Source organism: Mytilus californianus, unplaced genomic scaffold (assembly GCF_021869535.1).
Source record: "Mytilus californianus isolate M0D057914Y unplaced genomic scaffold, xbMytCali1.0.p SCAF_2, whole genome shotgun sequence".
NCBI lineage: Eukaryota > Metazoa > Mollusca > Bivalvia > Mytilida > Mytilidae > Mytilus > Mytilus californianus.
This window is the reverse complement of record NW_026262668.1, coordinates 93,862,010-93,879,298: the sequence shown is the minus strand read 5'-3', so window position 1 is coordinate 93,879,298 and position 17,289 is coordinate 93,862,010. Positions and strand designations below refer to the sequence as shown.

At 32.5% G+C, this 17,289-nt stretch overlaps 1 protein-coding gene and 1 long non-coding RNA gene across 5 annotated transcripts in view; one reads left to right on the top strand and one right to left on the bottom strand.

The window, feature by feature from the left end:
- Positions 1–9,085, top strand: part of LOC127730413 (coiled-coil domain-containing protein CG32809-like) — a 90,243-nt gene extending 81,158 nt beyond the window's left edge. For all 4 annotated transcript variants that reach the window (XM_052238816.1, XM_052238815.1, XM_052238817.1 and 1 more), the window contains 4 exons: positions 923–1,006; positions 2,870–3,020; positions 3,643–3,651; positions 6,084–9,085. In XM_052238816.1, coding sequence (XP_052094776.1) covers positions 923–1,006; positions 2,870–3,020; positions 3,643–3,651; positions 6,084–7,745 — 1,906 coding nt within the window. In that variant the 3' untranslated portion in view covers positions 7,746–9,085. The remainder of the gene's footprint in view (positions 1–922; positions 1,007–2,869; positions 3,021–3,642; positions 3,652–6,083) is intronic.
- LOC127730430 (uncharacterized) overlaps positions 1–17,289 on the bottom strand; it is a 157,980-nt gene that overhangs the window by 93,589 nt on the left and 47,102 nt on the right. The window lies entirely within an intron of this gene.

Sequence of the window (17,289 nt, the reverse complement as noted above, 5' to 3'; positions counted from 1 at the left end):
TTTACAAATGGAAAGATTGCTGAATTTTTCGTTTTCGTTCACTAACTTAAGTTAGCCTCAACCAAATATTATGAAACTTATACACAATACTTATTACTACAAAACTCAGACCAGTAACAAATTTGGGTAGTATCACTTTTACCATTCTTCAGTTATGTCCCTTTATAACTTGATATGATATGCAAGTGGGGACATCATCTGTGTCCCATGGACACATTCCCCATTTATTTAGCAAATTTTAGTACTTACAGGGCAAAGTTTTTTTCAAAGGAAAATGCCTCCTATTAAAAGTGTAGGTAAGATTTTTTTCAGGACAATCATACCAAATTTGTTTTTGATTTACACATATGTTTTCAATTTTTAATTAATGAAAAATACAACATTTGCATTTTTTTTTTGGTAATCTTAGCTTATTTAATCACTTGTGAAGTAATGTAGAATCAATTGTTAACATTTTTGACTTCTATTTGATGAAAGAAAGCAGATCTTTCCATGGAATTTCCTGGAACTACCATTTAAGACATAAAACTTGTGTGGTTTTTTCCTGAATTCTGGTAGTGAAAATTAAGAGTATGCTGGTTATAGATTGTACACAAATTGTTTTACGGTCGTTTTATTTGCATTAATACATTTTGATATTGATTGATTGGTGTTTGATGCTACTTTCAGCACTATTGTGCTATAACATGGAGGTCAGTTTTTATTGGTGGAGGAAGACTGAGTGCTAGAAGAGAACCATCAACCTACAGTAGGAAAACTGACAATCCTAGTCAATTAAGATTGGAGTCTAGCACACCTGCCACATGCAGGATTCGAACTCACAACCTCAGTGTTGACAGGCTAGTGATACATTAGTTTGACTACTTAGATCACTAGGCCACTGAGGCCCTGTTTTGATATTCATATTCTATTGATACTTCAGATTTCTTAAAGATGAACCAGATAGAATTGAAGAAGCTTTAAAGAGATGTAAAAGGTTAACTGGTACACTTTTTACTTTGAAAAGGTAAGATCTTTATCTGGATCTGACATAAGAATTAATAAAAGTTGGTAATAATTATGGTTTAATTAGAAGTAAGATTTTTTAATTGTTATACGCCCGTTTACAGGACGTATTATGGTATACCTCTGTCTGTCATCAACATGTCGGACAATAAATCAAAAAGCTTTAACCAATTTGCATGAAACTTTGGTGAATTTTTTATATCTGTTGACATGAACTCCCTTTCGATTTTTATAAATTTTAAATTCTCCCTTTTACAAATTATTGGGTTTTATTCATTAAAAAAGGGGGGTTTTCCAGTTTTCAGACAATAACTTGAAAACACTTTTACCAATTTGCAAGTAACTTTGATGAATTATTTATATATATTGATGTGAGCTCCCTTTTGATTTTTATGAATCTTAGATTTTACGTTTCCGAGTTATGGGGGTTTTATTCATTAAAAAAGGAGGATTTTCCAGTTTTCAGACAATAACTCAAAAATGCTTTGAGCAGTTTTCATGAAACTTTGGTGAATTGTTTATATCTATTGACGTAAGCTCCCTTTAGATTTATATAAATTTTATAGATTTTTTGTTTCCGAGTTATGGATTTTATTCATAAAAAAGGGGTGATTTTCCAGTTTTCAGACAAGTTAAGTGCTTTGAGCAGTAGTCGCAACTTTGGTTACTGGTTTATATCTATTAAGATAACCTCCCTTTAGTTTTTTATAAATTTCTGATATGACATTGAGAAGTTATTGAACTTTATTCTTTGAAAAAGCGATGGGCGTATCATGCGCTTATGGCGCAGATGTTTATAATAGATTGGAATGCTTTATTCAGATACCTCTGATAAACCCCCTTTATCAACAGGAATGAATTTTGGACCATGATGGGATGCCTTCCCATCCTTCAAAGATTTCAATAAATGATCAATCAATAATGAAAAATTGGAAATATATATGTATCCATAAAAGTTATATCATTAATTTAGTCATACCACTTAGTCATACCACTATCAGATACATACAGTAGTTTTGCAAACAGCTCCCATGATTTTGCCATATGAGGAAAATAAATTCGTATTGTGACAGTTCTACAATCGAAGTGTTATCAATAGATCAGTTCTTGACATGCAAGTTTTTCACTGAACTTCAGATAAGCTGTACTTAAGGAACTTAGTTAAATGCTGTCTGTAGACTATACAGTTCACAAAATGCAATGTATTGCTTAAACATAATCATATTTGATTTCAGATTTTTCTTTGTTACTCATCAGATTAAAAGAAAAAATCTTATTTCACAGTTAAAACATATTATTCCTTTTTTTTTAATGCCCCTGCCATAACGCAGGGGGCATTAAGGTTTACCCTTGTCCGTCCATACGTCCCGAAATTGGTTACCGTTCTCTAATTTTAGGGCTATCCCATTAAAATGTATGTGGGAGGGTAGGAAGGGAAGTTTAATTATTGAATGTGGGTCATGGGTCTTTTTTTCAGTATGCATCTATTACCATTATGCAAAACTATCTAAAAAATGGTTCTTGGTTGTAGGGATATTTTGAAAGTCCCTTCCTACCCTCCCACATACATTTTAATGGAATAGCCCTTAGTTTGTTTCGACCAAATGTTATGAAACTTATACACAATGCTTATTACAACAAAACTCAGATAAAGTTCGAATTTGGGTGGTGTCACTTTTACAGTTCTGGAGTTATGCCCCTTTATAATGTTATATGCAAGCGGGGTCATCATCTGTGTCCCATGGACACATTCTCAATATTCTAAAGAAATCCCTTTTTTAAGAATTTTATAATTTTTACAAAAGACAGATAAAATGTTTCACATGAAATGATTGTCTTTGTAAGTTTAAGAAATATCTTTCAGGTTAGCATCAGCTCAGGAACAACGTCCATTACATGTACCAAGTGGTGACAGGGTAGGAGGAAGGATAGCTACACATGTAGATAGAAAAGAATTATTAGACAATATACAGGCTGTTGTTCCTGATCATCAATCACGACTTCAAAGTATAAAGGTAATTCAAGGAAATCTTGTACTTGCCTACACAGTGAGACTGTTTGTAATAAAAAAAAAATGGATAAAAATTCTTTAGTTCAAAAATTTTCTATTTAATAATTGTATTCCAATTTCACATCCATACTGGAAAGAAAATGTTCCAGATGTTTCTCATATTTTTTCCTCTTGGTATAATGATCCATTAGATTTGAGAACATATAATGCATATACCTGACAATTTAAAAAAAAATGTTTGAAGTTGTTCCAGCAACAAAGAAAAATGGACATTTATCTTTAATAAGTATTAAGATAAATGTTCACATATGAATTGTCCATTCAGATTTCAAACGTATGCTTGATTTGAAGGATATATGTGTGAGTGTTATTGTTTAAACTATATTCTCTGTACAGCATTGAAAGTAACTATGGATACTGATACTGTTAGAGGTCCATCAGCCATTAGTCATTGTAGACATTATTATCTGTTCTGCTTGCCTATATTTTGTTGGTTTGCATGCTTATTTTCTCATTTCCAAAAATATGATTCAAAAGGTACCTGATAAAGCTCATTTGGTCTCTCGTCTGAGATAACAGAATTAAAAATATTTCTTTCTATTGATAAATCTTTGTGGATTTTTCAGAATCAAGCTGTGAGTATCATACTTGATATCCTGTAGCTATATATATTATTATTAAGCTTATGAATTGTCAGGTGTTGATGCAAAATTAACACACAAATTGCTAGCTTTACTATCCAATACTAACACTACTTCTGTAATCTGGATATTATTAGCTTGGCATGAAAATATAGGGCAAAATATCAATGGAACAAAATTAATACTGGTTGATATTTCACAGCTCCAGGAGATAAAAACTAGAATATTAAAGAAATTTTAAAAACAAATGGTTATGGTACCAACAGTTAAGGAATTAGGGGCCAAAAAGGGGTCAAAAATAAGCATTTTTCTAGTTTCCAGACAATAACTTGTGGAACGGTGTATGAATCTCTCTGAAATTATACCACAAGTTTCCATACCACAAAGGGATGGTTAGGATTTGCTTTGAGGGGTTATGGCTCAAACCGTTTAGGAATTAGGGGCAAAAAAGGGGGAAAAACAAGGGTGTCCTGGTTAATGCACAAATACTTTAGTACAAAACATAATTTTAAGCAGTGTAAGGGAGGTAATTCAAATACATCATTTGAATTACCTCCCTTACACTGCTTTTAAATTATGTATTAAGTAATGGTTAATGAACAATTAAGACAATTTAAAAGCAGTGTAAGGGAGATGTGTGTTAAAATACGCAACAGCATAGTGTATTGCACAAAAGCAAAAAAAAAAAAGGGGGGGGTAAATTTTTTTTTTTTTTTTTGTGGGGGGAGGGGGGGTCAATTCGCAACAGCAAAGTGTATTGCACAAAAGCAAAAAATTGAATATAAATTCAAATCATATAACCAATTCTAAGTTCTTTGACTACAGTTATTCTGTGTCAGAAACCTTTTATGTGTCAAATATTTAATTACAATCCAAATTCAGACCTGTATCAAGCGCGAATATTGCGTCCATTTTTGCCCCAACTCTTCAGGGTTGGACCTCTGCCGTCGTATCCAGCTGCTATCGGCAAAGCAATTTATTGTGAATTGCTAGTGGATATTTTAGGAAATGAATTCTGTATTTAAGGTTTAAAGATAGATAACTTAGAAAGTGTCTGCCAGCCTGACCAACCCTAATTTTAGGGGTATTTAGTTAAATATATTATTTATTAAAATAGAAATACTATCAGACATATGAATCCTATGGAGTACTGATTAATTGTAACTCCACAACATGCCAATGTGGTGTTGGATTACATCTGGGGCATGTCTGCCTTTTGGACGTCAGTCCATATTTGGTCAGGAGACTGACTGAAACCAATTGAAAGTTGGCTCTCAAGGTGACCGGTCACATGACTAATTAAGAAATTGTTTGAAGCAAAGTGCCCTCACTTCAGTTTCAATTTGGCGTGGCTGTGAGCAGCAAAGTTTATTTTGGTCATTTTGTATTTGTACTATTAAAGTCAGACTATTTCCCAGATTGAAACCAGTTTTAAAACTATTTGAAAAATAGAATTATATGCTTACCTACCCACCCTAATTTTTCAGCATGTTAGCACAAAATAAAGTGAAGTGAAGTGAACATTCATAAGATCCTTTCAACGCCTGTGTCAAACTGTATGAAAAATGTATATTCAGATTTTCAATTAACAATATGATGCAATGCAACTTTTGTCTTGAATTAGTGTAGTAACCCATGGTTTAAGGAAATTAAAATTGGCACCATTTTTACTTCCAAATGTTTGAATTGACAATGAAATTTATTTGCTCTTGCAAAGTTAGGATGAAATACATCTTATCTTTGAAATACTGAATGAATAAAAGGAGATGATGGGGGTATACAACAATCAATCAGCAACACAGCAGTATAAAATAAGCCAATAAGAGACATTATATGTGTAACAGAGTTCAACTTACTGTACGAGTCTAATAAATTAAGAATATTAAACAGAGACTACCAAAAATATGCGATCAATGCCAAATCTTTTAAAGAACAAAAACGCTAAAGATATATGGAAAGTGAACCACTTTGGAGGTTCCTTACTTTGGACAGACTTTATATATTTTGGGGTAAATCTAGTTTTTAGAGGGGGAAATATTCCACAAAGTACAATCAATCAATACAGTTTCTGTATTCGGTAAGAAAAATGTGTGTCAAACTAGAATTACTTTTAGAAATAGTCTGTTCGGTAAGAAAAATGTGTGTCAAACTAGAATTACTTTTAAAAATAGTCTGTTGTACTTCCATATCCATGCAAGTTTTTGAAATTAACATTGATATATGAAGCAAAACTCTACATGAAATATCTTGTTCATTATACATTCTTTTATGAAGGAACTACTTAAAAAAACAATCATGCTTAAAGTTGCATAGCAATATCCTCACGGAACTTATAATTGTAGTTTGTATATATGTGGATTATTTTGGTAATCATTTGATTTCCATTCATTTTAAAGCTTTGATACATGATGTTTGATGAATTTCAGGCTGCAGATGCTTCCAGAGAAAGAAAAAAGAAGATTATTACCCAGCAGGAAGCATTGAAATTTGGAAAATCATTAGAGAAAGCTTCAAAGGCATTAAAATCTGCTGCTGAGAAAGAATATGCTACTAAGCCAAAATCTAAAGTTGATACAGGTTGTGCTAGTAAAGGACAATGTGAAATTCAGGACTCTAAACCAGACCCATCATGTGTCATCAAACCTCAATCTACCTCAGAACCTCCATTAACAACGAAATTCTCTGTTCCACTGACTACTTCTACAACAGAAAAAATAGTTCTGTCTAGTTCAGCTAAAGGAAGTGATGGAGCTACTCAGCGAAAACAAATTGATGAAAAAATAGTGAGAACTACAAGTGATACAAAGGTACCACCTTCTTCATTGTCTTCTTCTGAAGAAGAAAATATCAAAAGGTCGGCTGCCAAATTGTCCATTCAGAAAAATGCAGCACGAGCAGCTTTCTTTAGTTCTCTTACAACACCCCCTACTTCACCATCAGAAGAAAAAAAGGCTGTATCTCCTGATTCAAGAGTCTCACCAACTCGAACGACAATGGACTACACTGTTCGTATTTCGCCATGTCGGTCAACTGTTTCAGGAGCTACTAAGTATATTGTTAAGGATAGTACTAACATCAAAAGTAGTTCATCAGCAACGCGTCCTACAGCAAAAGTTTCATTTTCATCACCATCGTCATCATCATCATCGAGTGATTCTAGTCCTTCACCAAACTCGCCTATTTTAGCAAGTGCTAGAGTTTCAAATATTCCTAGGCTTTCCGCTAGGCCAGAAACTGAATCTCGAGAAAAATTTACATATCAAAAAGAGGCAACTGTGCAAAAACCTTCAATTTTGAAAAGTTCTGGTACAAGAATTGACCAAAACAAATCGAAGGAGGTCACATTGACAGGAATTGATAAAGACAAATCTTTTGAAGATAAACCGGCAGAAAATTCAAGATCAAGTGAATTACTTCTTAAATTCAGTGATCAAGAAAAATCTAAGGAAATTTCTCACTCAAATGTACAAACTGTGCCAAGATCTCAGTCAGAAACAGTATCAAGTCCATCAAATAAACCTGATGTTCGACCAAAGAAAATCCCTCCTCCACCTCCACCAAGACGGAGTAGTAAACTTGTTAGGAGTGGCCCTGGACTTATGTCTCCTGTTGGTCAGGATGAAAGTAAATCTGACATTCATGATTCCAGCATCGTAGCTGGAAATAACGATGGTACAGTGAAATCTGCAACTACTTGTACTTCTACACCAAAACCTGCTATTCCTCAGAAACCTTCTAGAATTACTCGAGATAGACTCTTAACTGATCAGTCTAAACAGGCAATAGAAAAAAGTACAAATTTAAATGGTGCAGCCATTAAACCTAAATCATCAGTTGATGTGAAAAAAGATTCAGATGAGTTTGGACATGAAGATCCTGAAGGCAGCATAGATAGCAGTGCTAGTTCTAGTAGTAGTGAATCACAACAAAGTGTTGTAGAAAAAGACAGATCTACAACTACAACACCAAATGGGGGACCCTCAACGAGGAAACCTAAACCCCCACCACCTGTTAGAAAATCTAGTCTAGCTGACAGTTATGAAGAAAAATCAGACAGTGGTAAAACTGATGATGTAAATAAAAGTTGATGATTGTAATTAGTATTACCTTAAAAATCAGGGCTTTGTTGAAAATGTTTGTTCATATATATAAAGGCTTAAAACAGAGTGTCAGCATTGCTGTGTCATATTATTTTCTTTTAATACTCTAGCAGAATATTTTTTTTTAAATTGCCATGTGTTGCTTTCACGTAAGTTTTTGTTGTTGATGAAAATGGTTCAGACCCAGTTAGAATTCAGACTTTTCCCATTACTTTTAATCAGACTAAATTCATTCAAATATACAACACATTCAAAAGCTTAAAACAGAGTAGCTTTGCTTTAATTTATCTTTTTTTTGTTGCAATTTTCGTTTCAAGTTTGGTGAAAAATGTTTGTAGATATAAGTGAAGAATTAACTTCCGGAATTAATACATGTCTTCACACAAAAACCCTCATATCTTTGTATCAAAATAATGATTCAGATATATACAGTTTTGGTTATTAAACTTTTAATTTTCCTGCCAAAAAAATCCTGTATCTGCATTTTTGCAAGGATTTGGGTAATCAATACAATTACATGTCAGCCAAATCAATATTCTGAGCTAATATTCAAATTCATAAATCTTTATATCAATAAATTATTGTTTGATGTTTGTGTTGACAGCCAAAAAAGAGAATTTTAAAATAAACTGTTTTCAAGATGAACATATGCAAGGGCATTCCTTTTCAGCTACTGTTTTTGTCATGCTGCCTTAGCTATAGCTATACACGAACATCTATCATTTTCATAGATATATAACAGATATCATGCATTGAGATATCAAAAGTTCATATGCTGTGCATTTATTTCATATTTTAACATTTCACACTTCAATTAAAGGTATTAATGTTTTTACTTTTGATACATGTTATGTTTATTAAAGGTGCTTTTTGTGTAACTGGCATGTTATATATTTGTATTTTTTCTTGTTATGAACCAGAAGGGTTGTGAACTATTTATTTATACACAAAAGTTAGTGCAATATTGACTATTGGGTTGTTTCCCTTGTCATATATATATGTTAAATGTACTTATTAAAAAAAGGAAGAAATATACTTTGTTGTAGGTGAAAATTCACTTAATTTTTTTTCAAGTTCATAGTTTTATGTATGAAATGTATGTCATTGATTGGAACAATAATAATTGCTATACAACAGTAGTAAACTAAAGCTTTGAACATGACATTTATTATAGAATAACTTTCAGAAAATTGAGAGTATTAACTATTATTTTAACATTGTGAACAGTTATGCTAATTTACTCAGTATTCTTTGTTCCATTACTGTTATGCTAAAGGAATACATTAACAAAGAAGAAGGTACTTGTAGGGAATTATTTGGCCCTGTAATTTTAAGGAAATGTTAATATTGTCTAAGTTTTAAAGGCTTTTAAAGACTATTTGACTGTGTTTCTTAATTTAATTGTTAGGGAGAAAATAAGCTAATATCAGTTAAGGGATCACTATTATAATTTATTGCTAGCATGTAGATTAACATGGAAATATTGGTTTGCTTCCTCTAACAAACTATGTTTATGGTAATGTAAATTTTTAATTTAATTTTCTAAAAAAAATGTACTTTCATTGTAAAGTAATAGAAGTAATTGTGGTATGACCACAAAAATTTTAAATCTTGGTACTGGATAATTATAAAAATATTTCCAAGGTCATAAACACAGAAGTTTCTTTGTAACAATATATGTTAGGAAGGGCTATGGGTGATTACAGTTACAAAGTTTTTGATATCATGCTATTATAGATATTTTTTTGATCCACCACATTAGTGGCCAGTGTATATAGTTTAATACAACAGTTGTCATATCTGCAGATATTAAACAGATTTTTCAGTATGTAGTAGTATACTAAAGACTTACAGTTTTTGAATAGATTAAATTAAATTGAAAGGCCTAGGAACTTTGAAGAAATTTTGGGAAGTTGTATATGTTTTGCCTATTGATATTATTATTTTGATAATGGTGGGTTACAAATCAAGTTGACATTTCCTTCCATTTGACATACTTTTGATAAGAGGCTCTTAGACTCTATAAAATTGTACATGTTGAAACAATTTTGTATTTCTATTCTAAAACATGGTAGCAAAACTTGGGTATTCTGTTTCTGGTTTCAGCCGTGGCATCAACAATTTGTTAAATTTGATTAAGTCAGTATAAGGTAGAACTTTTAAGGTTTAATACTTTTCCAAAATTTAGTTGTATTAACATTGGCACATTCACCCTGTCAGTCATGGTCTGTTGACTTTGATAGTTTTGCATTGTTTGCATGTTAAAGTTTTTGATTAGGTCTGTTTAAGTCAACGTTATTTGATATGCAGATGTATTAGCATTGGTTCATATCATTTCTATGAAGGTTATTTTGTCTTGATTAAGGAGATTGATGCTGCTATGTTAATTTCAACATTTGCATCATACTATCAAAATTACAAACAGGCAGGACATAACTCTGTGTCAACAGTTTATTATTTTGTGGTGGCTAATATTGTCCTAATTTATAGTAGTAATAATGTTTTGTTCTGGTAGAACTTTTATTCTTCAAAACTATAGCCCTTAAACTTAAACTAAAGTCGTGGAATTGTACTGTTGGGGTATGAGTCCTTATTGTCTTTTTACTGTACCTTAAGGAGATGTTGAGCTGATTTTTTGTATGTTGTGACGTGTAATAGTGTATTGCAGTGCGACATTTGTTCTAGTTTTGAGAATATGATCCTTGATCTTCTCTTATTTCTGTGGCATTCTTTTTTAATTTTTTTTTTATTGGTAACAGTATCTTTTCAAGTTAACTTAATATATTTAAATCAATGATTTAAGCTGATTTCAGTTGTTTATGTTTTGATAGCTGTAGTAATATTATGCTATCCCAAAGTATTTTTTCTTTTAAAGTGTTATTATATTTTATGAGATATTACAATGTCAGGTTCACATGCCATGATTGTGGTGGATTACTATGTAAATCTATATGTCTTACATAATGTTGCTGGAGAAAAATACAAAAGAATGGAAATTAAAAATAATATTATTAAAAAGATTATGAAGCAAAATATCCCTGTATTTTAAGGAGATCAAATTATTGATATTGAAATTGTATGATGATGTCAGTGCTTTTTATGATTATGTACTTACAGAATAAGAAACTGTTGAAAGCATTTATGTTGTTGTTTTTATTACATTTATAGTACAAAAACACTGATGGAAAATAAGTAAAGACTGTCTCAATGTGGGATAATATTATGAAAAAGAAACTTGTATCACCAAAAGTTTTATATTTCATTCCCTATTTAGATTATCACTCCAACTGGCTGGTGCTTAACAGATCCTTATGAGATTCTTGGCATTGATTTTTGTTTGACCTCTTTTGAGGAATAATGAGCTGTTTCAATTCTTTCAATCAAATCAGTTTCGAATAGATCAGATATAATCACATTTTCTATTCCTTTCAAATAACAATTACTAAATTAACTGGGTAAAAAAGATACATGTATGGTCTGGAAGATTATGATATAAAGTCAATAAAACAGTTATATAAGTTCACTAAGGAAGGCATTAAGAGATGTCAGTCCAAGTATACATATATTGAACCAACTGAAAAATATACTTAATTAATAGATAAAAATGAGCCGACGTATCGTCATCAAGGAAAGGAAAATAAAGAATAGGAAAGGAAAAAATACCTGGATTGTCTTACGACGATCAGAATAAACATTTGATTCCAATAGAGTAAGTTTTAATAGGTGAATAATGTGGGTCATGAGTCATAACAATGATAATGCAATTGATGGCATGTTTAAGACCATGTAGGATTAAGATATTGAATAGCTTGGCAAGGATTGGGGTTTACTTAAGTGGATACAACAATATTACAACTGGATATTGATATCCTCTACAAAATAATTATACCCCACGCAACGAGTTGCGGAGGGTATTATGTTTTTGACCCGTCCGTCCGTCCGTCAGTCTGTCAGTCCTATTTCTTGTCATCGCAACTCCTCTCAAACCACACAACAGAATTTCACGAAACCTTTTTAGATAATAAGGACATACTATATAGTTGTGCATATCGACAGGAAATTACGATTCAATTTTTTTTCTAGGAGTTACGCCCCTTTGAACTTATTTGCCCAATATACTACTGCAACCTTTTGTCATCGCAACTCCTCTCAAACCACACAACAGAATTTCATGAAACCTTTTCAGATAATAAGGACATACTATGTAGATGTGCATATCGACAGGAAATTACGATTCAATTTTTTTTCCAGGAGTTACGCCCCTTTGAACTTATTTGCCCAATATACTACTGCAACCTTTTGTCATTGCAACTCCTCTCAAACCACACAACAGAATTTCATGAAACCTTTTCAGATAATAAGGACATACTACGTAGATGTGCATATCGACAGGAAATTACGATTCAATTTTTTTTCCAGGAGTTACGCTCCTTTGAACTTATTTGCCCAATATACTACTGCAACCTTTTGTCATCAACTCCTCTCAAACCACACAACAGAATTTCATGAAACCTTTTCAGATAATAAGGACATACTACGTAGATGTGCACATCGACAGGAAATTACGATTCAATTTTTTTTCCAGGAGTTACGCCCCTTTGAACTTATTTGCCCAATATACTTCTGCAACCTTTTGTCATCGCAACTCCTCTCAAACCACACAACAGAATTTCATGAAACCTTTTCAGATAATAAGGACATACTATGTAGATGTGCATATCGACAGGAAATTATGATTCAATTTTTTTTCCAGGAGTTACGCCCCTTTGAAATTATTTGCCCAATATACTACTGCAACCTTTTGTCATTGCAACTTCTCTCAAACCACAAAACAGAATTTCATGAAACTGTGTAGATAATAAGGACATACTATGTAGATGTGCATATTGACAGGAAATTATGATTCAATTTTTTTTTCATATACAATTTTTTTTCTTACACTTATTTTATTTCTCCAATGACAATGTGGGGACGTGGGGTATGTGAGCCCGCTCACTAAGGTTCTTTAATTAGTTAATGTACTAACTTGTTTGCCTTACTGCCAAGTAAATTTGATGATAATGGAAAAAAAAGAGGACGCAAACGATGCAATTGAATTCGCTGGACAAAACAAGTATAAAAATGGAGGCAGAATACAGGCTCAAAAGAGACTGCATTGCTAATTTCGATTTTACAGGTTTTTGTCTCACCTTGACAGTGGCTGGGGAGGCATCAACAATGTATTAGTTTGTGATTAGGTAAGTTTTGTGGTGAACCACTAGTTGTAGGTCAATGATATTTGGTATGCAGTTGTATTAGCATTGGCACATCTCATTTCCATGAAGTTTATTTGGCCTCGCTCCCTCAGTCGTGGTCTGTTGACTTCGAAACTTTTGCATAGTTTACATGTATTAGTTTGTGATTAGGTCAATTTATGGGAAACCACTTGTGGTAGATACATGACATTAAGTATGCAGTTATATTAACATTGGCACATTTCATTTCCATTGAGATTGTTTGGGCCCACCCCCTCAGTCTTGGTCTATCGACTTTGAAACTTTGCTTAGTTTACATGCATTAGTTTGTGATTAGGTCAGTTATTGGGAAACCACTAGTGGTAGTTCAGTGGTATTTGGTATGCATATTTACTAGCATTGGCACATCTCATTTCCATGGAGATTGTTTGGTCCTGTACCTTCAGTCATGGTTCATTGACTTTGAATATTTTGCATAACTTGCATGTTAAAGTATTGCTATTTTAATTTCAACATTTGCATTTTACTGTCAAAATAACAAAAAGTCAAGATATATCTCTGTATTAACAATTTATTGTATTAGTTTAATTAACCAATTAAAAATTCAACTGCTTCTGATAATTATAATTTTCTAGTGACCAGAATTGAATGAAAAAATTTCTCAGATATTATGCCAAGTTGGGCCAGACTGTTTAAGTAGTATTAGAGATGAAAATAGCTGTTGGGTTAAATGCTTATTGGGAATCAATGTGACACAATTACTGCCATACATGCTACTGAATCTATCACAACTGAGGAATCTTTGATAATTTTGGTTAGATACACATTACAGTTAAAGAAAAAAAGCTGAAGATGTAATCAGATAGTGTTCAGTGGAATCTATGGGGCAGCATACTACCATGAATTCTCCCTGATCTACATGAAACTTAAAGAATCGTCAGACATCAATCCTATTGGCTTTGTCGTTTCATAGGAAATGAAATTTCAAAACTGACCAATCCAGTAAGAATTGTCTCTTGCAGCTTTAGTTTTCACTCAAGTAGAACAAATGACCTTCCATATTTTATTCCTGCCAAGTTGTTTAGTTTGACCTATTGATGAAGTTATGTTTGAAGTCGCAGTAATCCTGGATTTTAGCCAGATCATGAAAGAAGTCATTTAGGAACATAAATGCTTTAACTGGTTCATAATGATCTTGCTCTTTTATCCAAAATACCCTGTTAATACCACCCAGCATTGATTGTCAGACACATACTCTTGCCCATTTGGTAAATGGCTAACAAAAGGACCAATTCGGTGCAAATAGGCTCTAGGATTGTAGAAAAAAAAAATCCATACAGGTTTTTGATTTATTAGCCTGTTGATTCAGGTGGTGACTCATAGCAACCAGCTTATCTGTCCATCTGTCTTATCACAATTCAATTTTGCTCTGTTCGGTTATGAAACTTGGCATGATTATTCACCACTGTGAAGCATTGTCATGTACAAGGAAGAAAACTGTATATTGAAAGTCATGATCAAAAGCTTAGCCTTTCACTTGGCATATGTACAAAAATCTTTTATGTTTTCTTTTAACTTGAAAACCCTTTGGAGTTCAGGGGTAAACTTGGCATTGTGTTTCACCACTACAAGAAGTATGTTTAGTGCACATAGAAGAAAACCCTACATTGATGATCCTTTCAAATAACACATAATATATTAATAAAACATGATAAAAACATTGGATGAACTTCAACACCCCTGCGAATTATGCATGTACAAAGAGGGCACCTTGACATGGTGAAAAAACATTGTGTACCAATTGATATTTAAATGTTAAACATTGTAACATAATTCCATATAAAAATTGAATGTCACTTACAAAAGTGGTGTGTCATTTAAATTTCTACCGTTCATGGGTATAAGCTTTGTTTAAATGGAATAACCCAGATTAAGTGCATCACAATTTTGGGATTGTAATACTTGTAGCGAGGTATTCTGTGATGGCTCCCATCATTATTTTCTAGCAGTATTTTTGATTTTTGTAACTTTTCAACCTTTCGTTTAAGTAATCTAGAGATAAAAAATTCAAAACTGCAAATTTTGTATCTTTATAAATTAAGGAGATGTGGTATGATTGCCAATGAGACAACTATCCACCAGATACAAAATGATGTAGAAGCTTGAGATCACTGTACAGCCTTCAAAAATGAGCAAAACCCATACCACATAGCAAGCTTTCAGAGACAGCAAAATGTCAAATTTATAACAATTGACACAAGAAAAGTAACTCTTGATTTATGTACAAACAATAAACAAAAAAAATATGATATAAACCAGGAATTATTTGAATCTGGAAAATTGATGAAAACAAACCCACTTATGAAGAGTTAACCATGCATGCTCTGAAATATCAGTGAAAGTAATTTCAACCTTAGCCATGCACACATGGCTAACCCTCTTTAGTGTGGTTAGTTTTCATCATACTTTTCTTATCAATTTTCCAGAATTCAAAATTATTCCAGTTTCAAAGAATTCCTTGTTGATACGGCAACAAACGACAACCAGTAAATTACAGGCTCCTGATTTGGGACAGGCACATACAGAATGTGGCGAGTGCCCAACCCTCCCCAACCTGGGACAGTGGTGCAACAGCACAACACAAGATCAAACTGTACACTGCCAAGGTTTACATGTCTGTCAGACAGGGTGTATAATAACTATTTGTATAATAAAGGTAGAAGACCTGGATACGTCATACCTTGTATACAAATGTCTTATATTCTGTAGTTTTGTCTGGCATGTCTGTTGTCTTTTACCTCATTTTCATTGATCAGTGACTGCTTAAACATGATTTTCACACTTATTATGTGGTATCACTGCCAATTTTGGTATACATGTCTGTCAGAAGGGTGTATCTGACCTTGAACTGAACTGAAATGTATTGAGTGAATTCTAGTGTACAAGTTTGTTTGGTAGGATCCATCTGACCTTGACCGTATTTTATAGATCATTAATAATGTTAAGTGTATATGATACCTGTAGTAAAACCTAAATCTGAAAGACTCAAAATAAAATTAAGTCATGATCACTAAAGCATGCCAGACATATCAGTGTGTGTCTCTCTTGTTGAGATATGAGCCAAAAACTGCAGTTATACCATATATATATATATATATATATTTTACCAAGGGTGGTCATGTTTGTTCACAAATCAAAATCTTTGAGACTTTGTAGAATGAACAAAATAAGGAACAATGACGAATTCACAAAAAGTTTGGTTTCAGAAGATTTGAGAAAGTTTACGCCAATGAAAGACAAAGGGATGGCAATAATTCACATTACCTTTTGGTCCAGGTGTGCTATAAGTGTTCACAGAAAAAGGCTAAAATATTATTTCATCACCAAAAACCACTGAAACAATTTTAATAATATCTGATGCAAGAAGGAAGATTTGTGATACATTCAATATTTTTTCTTAATTAATGGTAGATATTTTTTCTTCCATTAGATGAGCTTGAACCTTGAATCTCTTGAGGTACATTGTATATGCATATACATATATGTATAGTTAGAATTACACTTTGGGAACAATATAAATTTGCAAGAGCAAAAAAAGAAGTTCCTACATTGTTGGGCTAAATTTAAAGATAAATAAATGTGGATAGTGTCCACATGTGGACACAGATGATGCCCCCTCTTGCATATCATATAGTTATAAAGGGACATAACTGAAGAACGGTAAAAGTGACGCTACCCAAATTTGAACTTGATCTGAGTTTTGTGGTAATAAGCATTGTGTGTAAGTCTCATAACATTTGGTTGAGGCTTATTTAAGTAGAGAACAGAAACTAAAAATTCAGCAATTTTTCTATTTGCAAACTCAAATTCAACTTGATCTGTGTTTTATCAGTGGAAGTCAAAATTAAACATTGCATTGTATAAAGCATTGATTGTAGTTGATTCAACTATGATCATGGACAAAGGAAGATAACTCCAATTTTAAAAATTACTTGATATTTAGAAGAAAATAAAATTTTTGCAATTTTTCCATTTATAAAGGGCATAACTCTAGAATGGTTAAAGTGACGCCACCAAAATTCAAACTTGATCTGTTTTTTGTGGTAATAAGCATTGTGTATAAGTTTCATAACATTTGGTTGAGGCAAACTTAAGTTAGAGAACGGAAACTAAAAATTTTACAATTTTTCCATTTATAAAAGGGCATACCTGTAGAATGTTTAAAGTGACACCACCAAAATTCGATCTTGATCTGTGTTTTGTGGTAATAAGCATTGTGTATAAGTTTCATAACATTT